The sequence below is a fragment of the Cinclus cinclus genome, chromosome 3 (genome assembly GCF_963662255.1).
Source record: "Cinclus cinclus chromosome 3, bCinCin1.1, whole genome shotgun sequence".
Lineage (NCBI taxonomy): Eukaryota > Metazoa > Chordata > Aves > Passeriformes > Cinclidae > Cinclus > Cinclus cinclus.
Window position 1 is genome coordinate 22,971,079 of NC_085048.1, and position 17,558 is coordinate 22,988,636.

Genomic DNA, 17,558 nt, shown 5'->3' on the forward strand with positions numbered 1-17,558 from the left:
ATGGTCTGATCCCAAAGTTAAATCTAAGTGTATTATCTGAAAGTGGTGTCTTAAAGCCATGTTATTGTGCATACTGCAACAAACATCTTCTATGCTTGAAAAAAAAGTGATAACTAAAAGATATTTCCAAATATTCATAAATCACCTTTGAATTTAACAAGTTATTGCGAAAAAATTGAAAAGGCTGACATGTAATAAGCCGTTCACTGAAGTCAGTTTTAGAATGCTCAATAAGTGTATCCCTGGCACAGTAAAATTCAAGTTTATAGGTGACTTCTTCAATCAGTCTTCCAGATTAAATCCCTTCAGTGTAAGTGGTGAAAGGTATTACTCAGTGCCAATATACTGGGGAGATGCTGATGGGAAAAAAAGTCTTTTGAAAACTAATCAAAATTTTGGAGTGATGTTTGGGAATAAATTAACAATAAAATTTTGTGAATATGAGATATCTGTTTTTTCCTGAGAAAGGATTTCAAATTGCTGCATCTAATTCTGCTTTTCCAAAAATTAACAGAACTTATAACTAGATGGGTGAAGTCAGTGGAACTAAGCTGGTGTAAGACAGTACAGTGGAAGTCAAACTGAAGTCAGTATCCTTTTAAATTGCATGTTAGTACCAATACTGTGTTTAAAAAAGATATTTAATTTCTTGTACAAGTATTCCTGTTTGGAGAATTCTCAGTTAATGTTTTCTCATTTGGAAGTTTAATTTTTTTTGACCACTTTCTGCCAAGATACTGAAGTTCGGAGCCTTCTTCAGAATCACTTCACATCTTTGAAAATTTTTGAATTCTAGTTTGTGTATTAAACTACATTAACTTCTAATCTGTATTCTTTCATCCCATAAGTGAAGTTGTGTCTTCCCATTTATAGTAGTATAGGCAAGATCTGACTTTTTATACCTCAATAGCGTATTTAATTTCTAGAGTAATTAAATAAGTAATTTAAAAAGAAACTCGTATCCTTCTTTGTTTAATAGTTCTGTCAGTAGTCTTGCTTCTTTGCTAACTGCTGCTTGTCACAATAAGCCTATAAATGCCCCAAATCATGACTGGGTGACACTGAAGCTGTAATGTCCTTTTTGTCCTCTCTATGGGAGGCTGTCTTATCAGTGTTAGCAGTTAGCAGATTTGAGCTCTTTGAACTGCTAGACATCCTGGAAATTCATTGAAAAAGTATGACTTCAGAGAAGCCAGTTTCCTTCTGTGCTGTGGTAGTGTTATGTGTGTCGTTTGGGGGAGTAAAGTGTGCTCCTCACTGAATTTTCAATACATTTAGCTCTTTTAGGGTTTGTGTATTGTACATATGTTGTACACTCACATCTATATATTTACATAAATCAGAGTATTTACAGTTCATGCAGTGTCATATATACTGTTGAAAGGTGTCAGACTTTTGAAAGGAAAAAAAATCCTTATAACTGCAAATATCAAATATATTAGTGTTTCGACAGGCTGTTATATATTGGAAATCCAAAGCAGATACTGTACTTTAAGGTTGCAGTAGACTCCTGTCAGCATCAGAGAATCACAAGACATTCTGATTGAGATTTTTAGGGGAGGTAAATTAAATAAGGAAGAGTTGGGATTACTTTTTAAAGTATGTCTTGTGAATGGAATTTAATTGAAAGCAGCTACCTCAATATATACTGATGTATGCAATTCCTTACACCTCAAAATTTGTTTTTTGTTTGGCTTTACTAACATCTGTATTTAATGACTGGTAAAAATTTGATAATTGTGTTTAAATTAATTTAGTTAAAATAAAAATTCCCTTCAAATGAAAGGTTGAAGATAAGGTATTGCAAGAGAAGATCAAGATGTTTTAGAAGGCTAACTCATGATGTGTGATGTATATGTGAAAACTAATTTCCACAGAGGGCTATGAAGAGAGATACTAGGAATGGGCTAAAGCAGATGAAAATACTTTTTTAAGCATCAATACAAGTTTAAAAGCTGATCTAACAATGATCAAATATTACTGGTTGTCAATAAAGTTGTTGACTCTAAAGCTTCACCCCACTTAAAAGAACATTATAAGCAGCCAGATGAAAATAGAACTGTTTCACCCTTCTCTGAAATATGTAGTTTCAGTGGGAGGCCGTGTATTAATTTATTTGAGCTGTTGCTATTGTAGATGTTAATTAATGTTTTTTAATGTTATATGCAATTTCCTTTACACCTATCATCTAAATTTCAATTTAATTGGAATTAATACTTTGAAAAAATCAATGCCTTTAAATAGCACTTTATCTTGTTTTAATGAGATTAAAATATAAATGAATGACTGTGAATGTCTATCATAAAATATTCCTGTTACAGGCAGTACCCATTTTTTAAGTGAATGGACACTATAGATTCTTTGAGATAAATGGTGGGGTATGCAAATTAGTTCCCAAAGGAAGAAGCAACTCACTAAGAACAGGAAAACATAATGAGAAATTGAAGAAGAGATAACCATAAAAACCTCATGAAGATTTTTCTTACCACTATTAAAAAGCTTATGTAAATTTGGAAGTATAATTTTTCCACACCAAAAAAATTTCATGTCAATCAACTCTAAGTATTTCTCTTAACACCCATTACTAGAATAGAATTTTTCTGACCTTTCAACCTATTCTAGGTTTTATATTCAAAAGAAAGATATGTAACATTTCATAAAACTAGCAAAAATAGATACCAAGATTAGGCAGGCAGCAGGAGTCTTCAAACAGACGCCAAAAAGAATAAAGAGATTAGCCTCTCAAGTTACAACAAACTGGAATGGGGAGTATTTGATGTATCTTGTGAACTGCTTCAGTTATGACAGTTCTAGCAGCTACAGCACTGTAAGAGGGTCTTCAAGGTATAAGTCTTTTCAGACCTGCTTTGTGAATGGTAAGGCTCAGGCTGAGTTATCAGGATGAAGAGCCATTGCAATTTATAGCAAAACAAGTACAGTCACTACATCTTTGCAGTGACCCTTTGCATCACTTCCAGCTGTGGTATGAACACTTTTGAGGTCATTATGTCCAATTATTTTTTTTTTCTTCTATCTCTGTCTCCTAGAGATGTAACTAGATAAGAACTACAGTCTAATTGGTTCATGAGGTTGCTGTGAGCATAAAACTATTGACTTTTCATAGTTTTGCCTCTGCCATTTTTCCTTGTGTCAGCAGTCTTTTGCTGTTTTCCTCAATGTTTTGAGAAGGACTTAGCTTTTGTGCTGGTGCAGAACAGGAAACTTTGAAAATATTAATGAAATTAAATAATTGTTTTCCTCTCTGTTGTCATATACAATTCCTTAGTTTCGGATTATGATGGGAGGCAAATTAGTAACATGGGATCAGTTACAGATTACACAGAAGTTGTTTATAAGCCTGTTGGGAGGTCAGAAGGTGTTACAAGAGGAAAAGACAAAAACATAAACAGCAGTGCAGCACTTTTGGCAAATAAAAAAGGTCACTCTGTTTCCTGGTCTGAGTAGCTATCCGCATCATAAACAGTTGAAAATGGTGCAGCATGTTGATTGTTCATAACCTTCACTTCCCTTGACAACTCCTCTTATGCATTTATATTTGAATAAAAAAATCAGCATCAGGTTAAAACTTTTTAGTTTCTTATTTTCAATGTCATAGGGTAAGTAAAACCTTTCCTGTGTTTTTTTATCTGAAATGGACAAAATAAGATTTTAATTCTTTAATATTATGAAATGACTGATATAATACTATGTGAAATTATTATATTTTAACTAAATTTTTATTTTTTTAATATAGTAAATTACCAAAATGAGTATTTGCATTAAGTATTTTAAGCCTCCATGTTCAAATGTAAAGCATTTAATATTTTATAGTCTAGGAAATTTGTACTTTTGAAAATGCAGTGTTAAAGTTTATGACAATTTTTGATTCTGTAATATGTCATGCACTTGCTTTTAGAAAATATGCATGCTCTGTATACCATATTTGACAGTGAAATTAAAACCAAAGATAAAAGCTTGAGACAAGTCATAGTAAGAGATCCAAGGAATGTAAACCTTCCTGAGCTGTCTAAGAATGACTGCTGCATTCTATTACTTTAGAGATGCAGTAGGTTTCATCTCTCTAAGCTTTTAAAATTGTGATTGTAGATTTCTATGCCATTTAAATGTCATTCAACTTCATGTATAATAAAACACTTCATTGCCTATTATGTAACTCATTTTCTTGTGAAATGGATGTATTTAGACTAGATTATTCTAAAGGAAAACTAGCTTCTTTTTTTTTTCCCAAGAAAAGCAGACTGCAAATAATTTCTCTAGATTATATCTACAAAAAAATAGCAGGTTTTATCGTGTTTTATAGATCCCAAACAAATTGCTAATTTCTTTTAGCATTGTAAGTGTAAAGATCACAGTCTGGAGTGGGCTAAATGAAGTTCTGGAACTTCAAAGACTAGTCACTGGTGAACTTCATTTCTAAACCTTTGTTTGGGAATAAAAATGCTTTATCTGTCCGAGCTTTACCAATTCCGTTTCCACACTGCACCTATTTTTCCACTCCTTTTTTACATTTTCTGTTAATTTTTCTGATGCAATAAAGTAGAGCCTTAGGAATTCTGCAAAATATTTCATATTTTGTGTAAAAGAAACATTTACAGCAGAATTTAGGAAAAAAAATGGTAAAATTATTTAGTGTTTGCTTAGAAATATATTAAGCATTTTTTAATATTCATATAGTATATGAATACATCCCTTAGCCTCCTCAGTCTGCTGTGCCTTCATCGTGTGAGCCCCACTCCTCCAAATGCTTGCTCCAGGTTTTTGGTTCTTTATCCTCATAATCCATCTGTGAGTTTTCTCCCTTTCAAATTCTATTGATTGTTTCAACTGACCTATACTGTCTGAAGCATTATTTTATTTACTTCAGTAGATGGAGCATCTCTGTCAGGCATCCAGTATATAATCCACTGAGTGCCATTTTTAGCTGAAGGTCTCTTCTACAGAGGTATGGCATACTGCTTTAACTTAAATTGACATTGAAGTTCATTTCAGTTAAACACATGGGGGAAAAAATGTCCATAGAGGTAAAACCCCTGCAAACTCACCTTTTTTTATGAATCAATATTAGTATTTTCCAGAGCAGTATTCTTCAGAAAGTCCTCTCTGTTAGACAGTGTCTAATTGTTAATCAGGTTGTTACACAAATGTCCTTAAAAGTCTGTGATACAAAGAACTGAAAACCCTACATGAGTCCAGTACTACTAGATTGCTTTCATGAGTATAAATCCACGAGTAATCTTCCATGCCCCTGACTTTACCCCCTTTTGCCACCTGAAGAGCCCTGGGCATATGAAGGAACTAAGAACTTAAAGGAGACAGGAGTCTGCTGATCATGCAGAGCAACTCTGTTGGAGTTACAGATTTTAAAAAGAAATTACAGTACCTTACTGATTTAATTACATTAATTATGTGGGAAAAAGAATTACATTCTGGCACGATGAAGCAAACAACAAAATGTTATTCATTTCAACCAAGCCAAGATTTCACCTGAAGGACGTTTTTCTTCCTGTGAGATACTCAGATCTAGGAGTGATTAAATGCTTGTAAAAAAAAACTCGTAAGTAGTAAACTTCAATATTAACTAGCCCTTAAAACAGCATACTTGCTAGATCAAATAATGTTTAAAACGCAGAATGCCAAGGCAGCTCTTTATAGTCGTCCTACCTTCTTCTCTTGTGCAGTGTTTGAAACTGTTAAAGTGTAGATTCCACTTGTTGTCAGTCCAGATTTGAAAGCTTCAGCACAGTCTTTGAAGCTGATTTGCTCCTCTTTGGCTATGAAGTTGTTCTTAGCTGTTAAAAATACAACAGAAATTGAAGGCATTAAGAGGAGGTGAATGATATTACTAAGAAATCAATTTATGTTATAATTGGCTTAAAGCAGTTCCAAATATATGTCTGGTTCTGAAAGAAATGTCAGATCATGGTACTTATTATGTGTGTTGTTACTTTGTATCATTTACAGACATTATTCTGATAGGACTGTGGTTGTTTGATAGGTTGAAAAGTGCCAACACTTATTAATATGTTGAATGAGAAAACTCAGGATATTGCATCTCATTCAGTTGAACAGTTTCTGCTTCCAGTCATTGCCCTGGCTGGACTCCTACAGGCATTACAACCCATGCATGTATTAACTGCTATATACATACCTAAGTAGCAAATTGTTAAGTTAATAATAATTTTGGGCCAGTAGTCTTATATTACGAAATAAGTTATGAAACCTTTTATAATGCAGCAGACTGGTGGAACTACCCTTAAAACGTTTTAAGCTTTTTTTTTTGCCCCTGTGCTGAGCAGGAACAACTTTGTATGTACCAAGCCAAAGCTTGGTAGCTCAGCCCAACCCACTGAAGAGATACACATTCTGGAATTCATTTGTGTAGAAAATATATTTTCATATGTCTAAGCCCTCTTATTCAACAAGAACAATATAAGGATCATCTTTTTGTTCAGTTCTTTATTAACTATGGAGGCTGGAATTTCCTGGCATTTCGCCTGCTGACTAATATTTCATATTTGACCCTTTTGGGGTTGGTTCTGTGTATTTTCCCTTTTAATTTAATCTAACAATCACAGTCAGTTACTACAAAGGTTTAGGTGCCATATAAATATGTGCTTATATTACAGTTGCTTATTATGTTCTTTTAGCTTGCTTATTCATTATTTACCTGTTTAAGTGCTTTGCCCTAAATAGAAAAATAACACATTCAGTGTTTTAATTGCTTTTCCACACTCTATTGTTTGCATACGGTCTTAGAAGCTTTCTCTGCTAATTTTGTCTTTTTGGCAAACACTCATTATTTTTTCCACTCTGGGTTTAATGGTGCTGTAGCCAACATGGCTTTGACTTGTTTACTTATTTGTGCACTAGCATAGCAGATAACATCAGCAGGAACATGTACAGCCTTGGTATTTAAGGGAATGGCGTCAGTTATTAAGACAAAAAAACTTGGAATTTACTTTGTTTAGAAAAACCTACAACCTATGTTATGATAATAATGTATAGGACAATACTAAAAGTGAGGACTTCCAAACACCCTTTTTTTCTCTGTGATCCACCTTACACTAATGTATCACAGACCACCTATACTGTCTTTCAACTTTCAAAAGTTGTTGTAATGACAGCTTTTAACATTTTTTCCCAGTATTTAATTTTAAATCCCTTCTTTAGGGGTTCTGTATGTTTGTATATTTTGAGCCCTGAGAACTTTACAGGCAACTCTGCCAGATTCTACAGTATTTTAGAACAGCTTCTTAATCTGTCCAATTTCATATCAGACATGAAATTCAATGCAGGGAATGTTTAAATCCTGTGTAACCACAACTTTCAGTTTATGGTTTGTGGATTTTTTTATGGAGCACATTAATCTGCATAAATCTGGAAGCTATGCTTGGTGGCTATGATTTGTTGCAGGATTGTCAGGCATTTAGGGGTGAGATTATTGCCTATGACGTTTGCTAGGCTGAGGGATTTTTAGGATGAACAAGGATACCTTGGTGAAGAACTTGTGGGAGTACCTGTGGCGCTGGCCTGGCACTTTCTGGTTTTGGGGGCTAAAAACTATGCCTGTGCTTATTCCTTTGCCTTTGATAGCCATTATACTTTGTCCTTTCTTTGATAAACTCCATGTGCATAAAGCAATGTGATGTGGCAGAAACAATCTCTGTGAGCCAGGAAGAAAAGTTGCAGGCCTACAATATGCAGTCTCACCTAGATATATGGTCAAGGGAGTGTATATTGCCACGCATGTGAATGCCATGTGAGATGAATGATATTTGGCATCTCTGTTTTGTTGAACCACTGGAGAACTAGTTAAGAAGATAAACATACCAGAGAAGATAAACAAAATGTTGACAATAAATCACATAAATGTGGTTGTTTCTCCCACCCCAAAAAAGCAGGTTAATTAACTCAGAAGCAGAATTTAAAGCAAAAAATACAGACTTTTTGAGAGGCAGAAGTGTGTCAGAACTAGTTGTAAGACTATAGGTACCAATGTACACAAATTAGGAAAGAGTACTGAAATGATAATGAGCATGTCTGCTTTAACTTACAGTTTGGTGTTGATATCATAGTAAGCAAGCTATGAACAGTCTCCATCAGATCATGTTGCTGTTTTTGCAGAACTGAGTTGTTGACTGTAGCTGTAACTAACTGTTTTTCTAGTTCTTCTATAATAGAATTCTGTCTGGCTACTAGGACTTGAAGCTGATCTTTTTCATCTTTTATTGACTTCAGCTGAAGCATGTGCTTGTCTTCCATCTCAAGTACTCTTTTTTCTAAAAAGCTAAATAAAAGATTACAATTAGGCTCTCCAGAAACAATTTTGAGCTGATTTCAAGAGAATCAAGCATGTTGTATAAGTTTCTTTCTTCATAAACAGTCAGCTTCATTCTCTGATGCTATGCAAGCAGTAGACAACTAAATGAAAGATTAGTGTGATACATATGCTTTAATTTATTATATAAGTGCACTAATAAATAATATTATCTACTACAGTGTGTATTGCAGGCTTTAAAAGTGTAATAACTGGGTGTTTGATAGTTCAGCATTCTTAAAGGAAAGATAAAGTGATTAAATTTTCATGGGTTAACCCTATTAAAAGACAAACCTTATTTAAAGGTGCAATTATGAACATTTCAAATATCCTATAATAAAATGCATACTTGATATAAATGTTATGCCATTAAGACTGGGAAACATGCAAATAGTCACTTGAAGATGGGCTATCCTTCTCTAGTTTTGGAGCTAAGTATTATTAGGGAACTGGCTGGGAACATTATTTCACTGCTAATTGTTTTGATACAGAGTCTGAGAAAGCTGATATTAAAAGATGCAAAACCAGAAGAGAAAAGTTCATGTAAAATCCATTGCTGTTACTGAAAAAAAAAATCCTGAACCTTAAATATAATTATGTTTCAAGCAGATTAGTTCAATGCAGATTGTATTTTGTTAGGTGAGAAACAATGCTTTTGTGTTTTATGTGGATGTTACAAGGGCAGTCTAAAGTCCACTGAGTTCAACACCAAAAAACGTAACCTTTTAAAAATCAGTATTTCCTTTGCTTTCCATTTGATAAGGATGCTTGTTTTTCTTAAGTTGGTAAATAAAACCTTTAGGGAACATATATAAATGTAGTAGAATAGTGAACAAAAATGTCAAAACATGTCTCCTGGGTTTATTAAGCTAATTCTTTCAAAGAAAAAGCACTTTGCACATATGGTTCTCATTGAAAAATATTGCTTTGAAGGAGAAAACTTACTGTTATTGTTGCTTTTAGATTCCTCTGTAAACTATTTATTGCCAAAAGTAAAATAAGACCGGGGTGATATGGAAACAAAACTAGCTGAAAAAAGGTATGAGCCTTTGGACCACAGCCAAGTACAGAAAAGGACAGGAGTGATAGTTGGCTACTGGTCAGTTTCAAAACATTGACTTAAGAAACATTGAATATGATTAGTGCTTTATTTATCTCACTACATTAGATAAATATTGTAGCAATGACATGGTTAATTATTAGGATAGCTGTGTACTACATGGAAATAAGATTTTGGAGATGTGGTATACAGTCAATTAGTTTGAATCAGGTTACATCAAATTCATCTGGATAAGCCTAAAGAAGAATATAAAATATAAATACAGAATATATAGAATATAAAGTGGGTACAACGGAAGTACTGTTCCAGTTTTAGCCTTAAGTTCCTCATATAAAGGAGAACTTCAGATCATGAAGAACAACATATAAATAGAATACAAGAAAAAGCCTACATTAAACTTCTAGGCTTTAAGTAATATATGACCTTTGTAATGAGTGTGGGTAACATTTTGTAATCAGCTTGGAGAGCTTGTGTAAAAACTCTTATTTTCCTACTTGAGTATATTTGTTTCTAAAACTATTAGAAGAGTACTTCATGGAATAGCGTTTTATTGGGCTGTGCAAACTTACCTGTTTTTTTCTTGTAATTTAGTTATCTCATTGGTCTGATCTGAAATCTGTCTTTCTAGTTTGTTTGTTGAAAGAGAGTGTTCCAAAAGTTGAAGTTCAAGACGGGTTGTCTGGTTTAATACCTAAAAAATTTACAAGAAAAATACTTCTTTTAAAAAATATTTCTTTTAAATAAATTGTCATTTTGTTGTGAAATCATGCAAATCTCTATGTACACCTGTGATTAAAATAATCTTTTTGAACACCTAATTTAGGCACAAATGTTCATAGAATCAGAATTAAGAAGAATGCACAGAGTTGCAGTAATTTTGCTATTACACTACCATATATCATTGGGAATATTTCAGTAGTATGCTGTGTTTCTGATGAGAGTTACTGTGTACTTTAGCTTTGTTGTTATACCTTCTTCTCTGTTACATTCTTATTTCATTACTGGAAGTACTATGGTTGTGGCTCAAAGAATGACTTGAGTTGTTTTCCCCATCTGGTGTTGAAAATAAGTCTTTCATTTGCTGAAATCTTGGCACAGTCCTGAAATCACTTGGCAGTTCTCTCCTAGCTATTTTAATCAAACCCAAATTATATTTTGAAGTGTTTATCATGTGAACCACACTTTAGTTGATTCATTCTTTGCATTTTAATATTATCTTTTTTTCTATGCATTGTTTACAATTTATTTACATGTTTAAATGAAGAAATGCAGACACTAGGAAACATGTAAGATACTCTACGGTTTATATTGCATTACTTTGAGGCAAGTTTTCTAGAAATATTTTCTAATTGTTTTAGAATAGCATTTTTAATTCAACAGAATTTGGCTTTCCTTGACAGGAAGAATTGATTACTCATGTCCTTCATGTTAAACAGTCATTCAGGACATGATTTCACACTTAAGTGTAATTGAAAACTATTGCCAAAAGTAAGTGTCCTTGAGAGAGCAATTGTTTGGTTAATTTCCTTATGTTGCTAATTAAGCATTTAATTGAGTCACCAGTAATTTCAAGCAGAGAAGGAAAGTTACAGTGATGATTTTCTACCTCTAAGCAGAAAATAATTGAGTAATTTCCATAAAGACATTACTGTAAATTATTAAATACATTCTTTAAACATGTGCAAAATATTAGGCTCCTGAATAATACCATAGAAGTTGAACTCGGTATGCCTATGAGCTATGAATTACCAGTTTATCAAAGAGTTCACAAAGTCTTGATTTGGGTTAAAAAATGTAATTTAATTCATTGGGTGAATTCTACAGATAGCAAAACGTCTAACAAGGATTTTAGGTTTTCCATACTTTTTATATTGTACAAAATATTATGTGCTACATGATAGATCCATTATTTGTTTTGGCAATGATAGGTCTGCATCTCCCTACCATGTCTGCAAAACTGCAAATACATACCACTCTACATGAATTGGACTTGTCCTTCTACTAATATCTGCATTCTGTTTAACAGAACATATTACTTATTGCTTTTTAATGTACTTAATGCTTTTCAATTAAAATCCATTTGTTTTTGTTTGATGTTAACAAATGTACAGTAGACAAGTTTACTTCTGTGTGAATATGCTTTTCTAGCAGCCTCCTAATTTCTTTTTTCTTGATTAATATTAGATTTGTTTATGTATCCATTTGTTAACCACAATACAGTGCATTGTGCTGGAAGTGAACTGTTATCCCACTTAGAGTTATCTGTGAAAACATTAATTAAAAAGATATCCTTCTCTTGAAAAGTTTAAAAAAAAAAGGAAAGATTTGGTTTAGCTGGTAAATGGAACAAAGACAGTTTGAAGAGACTCGTTTAGTTAAGATTAGTAATGAGAGGGGTGCATAAAGCACACTAGGACCCAGCTGATGCCTGGACATAGTACAGTAGTTTCAAATACATTATCTTTAAAGATTAATTTAACAATTGTCTTTCTAGACTTACTTAAAATACTACTGTAAAGAAAATCACTCAAGTGACAGCACGGCTTGAGATGGAATTATTTATTACAAAATACTAAAGTTTCCTTAAGCTGGGTAGAACTGTGGGTCAGAACTACTGACTTCTAATTGTTGAACAGAAGCATGTAACACTAAACTGTTAAATGTACAGCTGTAGTATTTGGGAAGCAGAAGCATTTTGAGGTTGAAATTCATTACTTACTTGTGCTTCAACATCTGTTAATTTGCGGGTCTGTTCAGCTGTTTGATTTAGCAAGTTTGTGCCTATTTCAATCATTACTGCAGTCTGGTTCTGCACTGCAGTTTGCTGGATCTCTACCATTTCTTTCTTCATACTGTCTTGGATGTAATTCTCAAGCTACATGGGAAAGGAAAGAGAGAAGATAGTTGCATTCTTTAAATGTTGGAAAGGGGGTAGTACAGTAAGCCTGCTGGCAGCCTTGCTGAACAAATTTGGTCCTTGTCCTCGTTTATTATGTATTTATGTTAAGTTTCCCAACGTTAAGCTCTGTGAGAGGAAGACCAAATGTGACAAGGAATGTGTGGCTACTCATTTTCTAAAGGCAGGAGCAGAGATTTGCAGGAGGTAGGTAGTAAGTACAGTGATGAAAGTGCTTGTGGGCACTTGGAAGCCTTTCTGCCCTAGTGCTCCCACCCACTGTAACCATCAGAGAAGCTTCACCAGCTTTGGCAGTGATGGGAATTTTTTAGAAGATAAAAGTTTAGGAGTTTAGTCATCTTCCTGTATTTACACTTAACTATTTTTACAGCATTTTTCATCACATGACTAGAAGTCAGAGAAGAGGTCAGATGTCATTTAACACTGTTATGTGTGCATTTTTATCAGAGAGAATTTGAAATAAAGAAACAAAACAGTAGAAAAACCTTTAAATACTTTAAATGCTTAAGGAATGCAAAAGTTGTTTAAAATACTTGCCTCTGAAGTAATTTCTGTCTAAACTAATAAGGCTTTTTGACTAGTCATTTTATAACAGATTATCCTGGAAAGTGAGGAGAAAGTAAGTAGGAAGGAGAAAATTAAAGAAGCCTTTTGCATAACTCTTTCTTTCTACCTGTCTGGATTATGAAAAAGCAGTCTGATTTTTTTCACACGTGTTTATTTCTTTATTTCTTTTAATTGCAAATATTTAATGTTTTTTGTGTCATTGCTTATGTTTGAATTCATAAAAGTCCAGGCCACAAGACTTCATTTTTTTCCATTGACTGAGGAAATTTCCAGAATCAAACTTCTACTTCACTCTAACACTGTTCCATCAAGAGAACCATATTAAATTTTTGAGCTTCATGCTCTACCTACAAAGAGGATAATAGCTAATAAAAAATAGCTAGTGTCATTAAGCACAAGTAGTAATACATCACCAATTCGTAATCTAAGGGAAATGGTAGAACAGGTTTGTATCTTAATTTAAAAAAAATAATATTTTGATAGTCCTATCTTGATATGAATGATGACTTGTAGTAAAGAGAGACTTTGAACTTTATTTTTTGGCTACTTTCCATATCAGTGAAGAAAAAGCATCTTGTGATTTAATATTTTATTAACCACTGTTCAGATATAACCATTCCACTTCCAGACAGCTAAAGATCAATGGGAAGATCTATCAGCTTTGAATATTTAAGGTTTCCCTCTTAAATATTACTTCAGCAAGGACTGGGTTAATTTTTTCTTACTTCACAGCTGTTTTAAAAGTGGCAAATGAAGAAAACAGGGTCTATTAAGAAATCAAACCCTCTAAAATTGATAGTATATTCTCATCTTTGAAGTAACCATTATTTCTTGATGCCCAGTGTGACCAAAGTGTCAAAGCAGTATTTGTTTATTCACTCCAGGCTCTCCCTGCAGCTGGTGAACTGCAATGCACAACAGGGAGATTTCTGACCTGGCATAAGCTTTGACTCACATCTACTGTCCTGCTCCATGAACATACATAGATCTAAAACCAGCCTTTAGCCTTTACATGCTCTTTGCATAATGATCTTTTTGAATACTAGAAGTAAGCATACAATCAACTGGGTTTTGGCATAATAATTTAACATGGGTATCTTCAATTGCCATCATACTATGGTAATTAGAGTTGTTCACTATACACAGGGTTAATTCTTAAGTGTTAGCTTTTTGCTCCAGGCTATTCCTCATTTTCAAAAGCTTCTCCACTCAGAGACATATCTAATTTGACCAAACATGTTGGAATTTTTTTATTTCTTTGGTGACATCTTTTACGTCAGTTTCTTCTATGTTGGCCAATGATAGTGCCTTTTAATTGAGTAGCAATAGTAAGGTACCTTTGGTGCTTGATTATTAGACTATGACTATTAGACTATGAGTCTCAAAGTATAGTGATAATTTATTTTGAAAAGCAATGCAAATTGGTATTTGGTGCACCATAGTCAAAGGATGTTTGCAAAATTCTGAAGATTTTATATAGATAAAAGTAAGTAATTTTTCACCAAAGTGAGATGAAGACCAAGAATAAAACCTAATAAGTGTCCCTCTGAAAAGGGTAGACATCTGGGAGTTAAATGATTTATGAGTCCAAATTAACTTGAGCAACTGAATCTAATAGACCAGACATCATTATAGATAACATTGAAACAAACTTTGCTCAAATGCAGCTCTGTTAAAAGACTATGAAGTGAGATCTCTGAATACATTTTACTTGCCTCAGTATCACAGTTAAGTACAGAAATGCCTTTATCAAGGTGAGGATATGGCTCCACCTGACAGACTCAATGCACTGAAAATACTGCATCATCTTTACTTTTCAAAAAAAGGCCAAAAATAAAAAGGAAGACAGTAATAAACAGATCAAAAAGAAAAACAGTTAATGAGCTTTGATTCTTTCATGAAATAATTGTGGATATTTAACTTCATTCTTCAAGGTTCTTTGTTCACCAAAGAGAAAGCAGAATGAGAAGCTGAGCAAAGTGATCTCTGCATACCGGATTACAGAACTGCATGACTTCTTTGAAACTGTTATCACTGAGTTATTCCAAAACACATTACTAGAAAATTAGTTAATTCTGGGCTTAAAGGTAAGGTAAACATTTTATGGTAGGCTTAGGCAATTGCCCAGTTCAAACACAGACATGTAAGGTTGCTCTGAATACAGTATGCAAAACCCGTGATTACAGTTTAAGGCATGTGGTGGTTCTGGTGTTACATCCCTTGTCACTGTACTTGTAACCTTGCAAAGCAGTTTTGTTTGGACACACAGATCTGCGTTTTCATAATTTATCTTATTTGAATATCTGTAAGTGTAAGCATATCTCCAAGTATCTGATTTCTTTCAAATAATTTCTCATTTATGTGGGGATTTCCAAATCACTGAAGTATTCTCATGACTCCAGTTTTAAGTTTGTCTTCACATCTGTTTTTCAACTTAAAATATTAAATATGTAACTTAGGGAACATGGTATCTGTGCTTACTTGAAAGCATGAAATGTGAACACCAAAAGGGATTTAAGATTTAAAGCCCGTTTCATTATCTGACTCATTTATTCTAATTCGGAGCAACATGAAGCATCAAAATTATAATGACCTATTAAGTGGCTTTGGAGCTTCTTATGTTTTTTTCCTTAAAAATCCTAAAAGCATGATTACATAAAACCCTTCTGTTTTTTCCTTCATATTCATTAATCCTCTCCCACTTTTTTACATTCTCTGCATGTACACATCATAAAATCTCTTTCTGACCTGAACCAAGATATTCACTGATCCCTCTCTGCTTATATCCCCTTTCTCTCATCATCATACAATGCAAAATGGTAGAAAGTAGCATTTTTTACAACTACAACATCCTAACTTTTTCTTAGTGGCAGGTGCTTACTTTCATCTTTCTTCAAAGAGGAATAAAAGAATGACTTCCATCCAAAATGCCCCACCATCTCGCACTGACCTTATTGACAGCAGTACATGTTCCCACTGCATACTCCTGGCAAGCAAGGCCCTTGGGTTTCACTGAGAGGGTGATGGAAGAACTTTTTTAACACGAGCTCCAGTTCCCACAGCCACACTGAGCTCCACTGACAACACTGAGGATTAGCAGCCATTTTGCAGGACTGCAGTTCTTTGTGGCACATTTCTTTGTAGAGAACTATTCATCAGCTCCTGCCAAGGAGCCTCCTTTCTTTAGAGTTTCTGAAGGGGGAAGAATAGCTTGGGTAGAAAAGAGGTTTAAAAGAGGGGAGGACACAGGAATGAATGCCTCAATCCCCATCCATCAGTCAGGAGGCTTGGTAGTTTGAACAGCATGTCTGTCTTCTTCAATATTTTGCTCAAATCTGGAAGGTGAAACTGGGATTATTTGCAAGATTTTTCCTTTGACGTGGTGCTAGCTATGGTTTAATCTCTTTCTAATTCAAATAATAATTGAGCATTATAAGAATTTTGTTAACCATTATTATTACATTATTGCTATTTTGAACAAAATCAATGTTAAAACCTAATAGCTGACTATTAGTGATGCATCTTCCAGAACTTTTGCTTATGAGGGAGTAAATCAATCAGTGAATCCTCCCTTAAAGATAATACAAGGGAGAGGGAATATCTGAAAGGACTAGTTAGTTGATAGCATTTCAGTGATTCTTCTTGGTTTTTTTAAGTAAACATTCCATCTTTTGTGTAAGAACTTGGCTGGCACATATTCTTGAACAAAGTAAATACAAAAATGAAAGCACAGATGGGAAAAAACATGTCTTGAAATATGTTTAAATTGCAAAAACAGCTGGGAAAATTGAAATACTTTCACAGTTAAGATTTGTTATAGAGTTACAGTGATGCATTTTTAGAGAGAAAAAATTCTCTAAGGTCATCACTTTGGGACTGCATCATGCTTTATTACTTCAAATAATATAAAATCATAAAATCTGGCAAAAATATTTCAGCTAAGTTGCCAAAAAAACAAGGACAGGTCAGTAATATTGCAACACATTCCAAGACGTTGCTTTGATAGCCAAGGCTTTTTTTTTTTTTTTAAACGGGCTTTAAATTGGCAAAAAAGGAAAGACAACATGTAGGGTATGCACTAAAAGAAGTATGTTTTCTAACCATTGACAGAGATAGTATTAATCCATTATGAGGGGTTATCAATACTCAGTCAAATGAAAAGCCTTCCTGATTGTATAGTTTGTGTCCATATCAGAACAGCAACTTATTTGTACATTTTATAGACATTTGACTTACATTTTTTCCATTTTAAGTTATGAATGATGTCTTGCATTTATTCTTTGCTGACAAATGTTTAATTTATACTAATTAAACAGTCATGTTTCTGGCAGCATTTATGCTCCATGAATGCATACATCCCTCCTTTGCCAAATGCTACCCCATATAAATAGTACAAATAGTACTGGGTGCTTGTTCTATTTTATAGAACTTGTCAGTTATTGGAGCAAGCTTTCCAAATAAAGTTTGGTGATTTTCCTAATGTTTATAGTCTGATTCAGTCAACTCTAACTTTTATTTTCAGCAAGAAGTAATGTTAATCATGAGTTTCTATACAGTGCTGTGTCCTGTGTGAACACATTGTGTTATAACACATACTGTGTGCTTACTCATCTAATGTAGATACAGAGAAAACTGCAGGGCTAATGACTTGTATTTAGTGGTTTTCCTCTAGTTTT

The 17,558-nt window shown here is 33.7% G+C and overlaps 1 protein-coding gene across 2 annotated transcripts in view; it reads right to left on the reverse strand.

Moving 5' to 3' along the window:
* Positions 1-17,558, reverse strand: part of ANGPT2 (angiopoietin 2) — a 40,260-nt gene that overhangs the window by 5,856 nt on the left and 16,846 nt on the right. The window contains exons 2-5 of one of the 2 annotated variants that reach the window (XM_062488536.1): positions 12,118-12,273; positions 9,968-10,089; positions 8,076-8,308; positions 5,683-5,810 (exon numbers count right to left, since the gene is read on the reverse strand). In XM_062488536.1, the coding sequence (XP_062344520.1) occupies positions 5,683-5,810; positions 8,076-8,308; positions 9,968-10,089; positions 12,118-12,273 (639 nt within the window). The remainder of the gene's footprint in view (positions 1-5,682; positions 5,811-8,075; positions 8,309-9,967; positions 10,090-12,117; positions 12,274-17,558) is intronic. The other variant, XM_062488537.1, reaches the window with a different exon arrangement.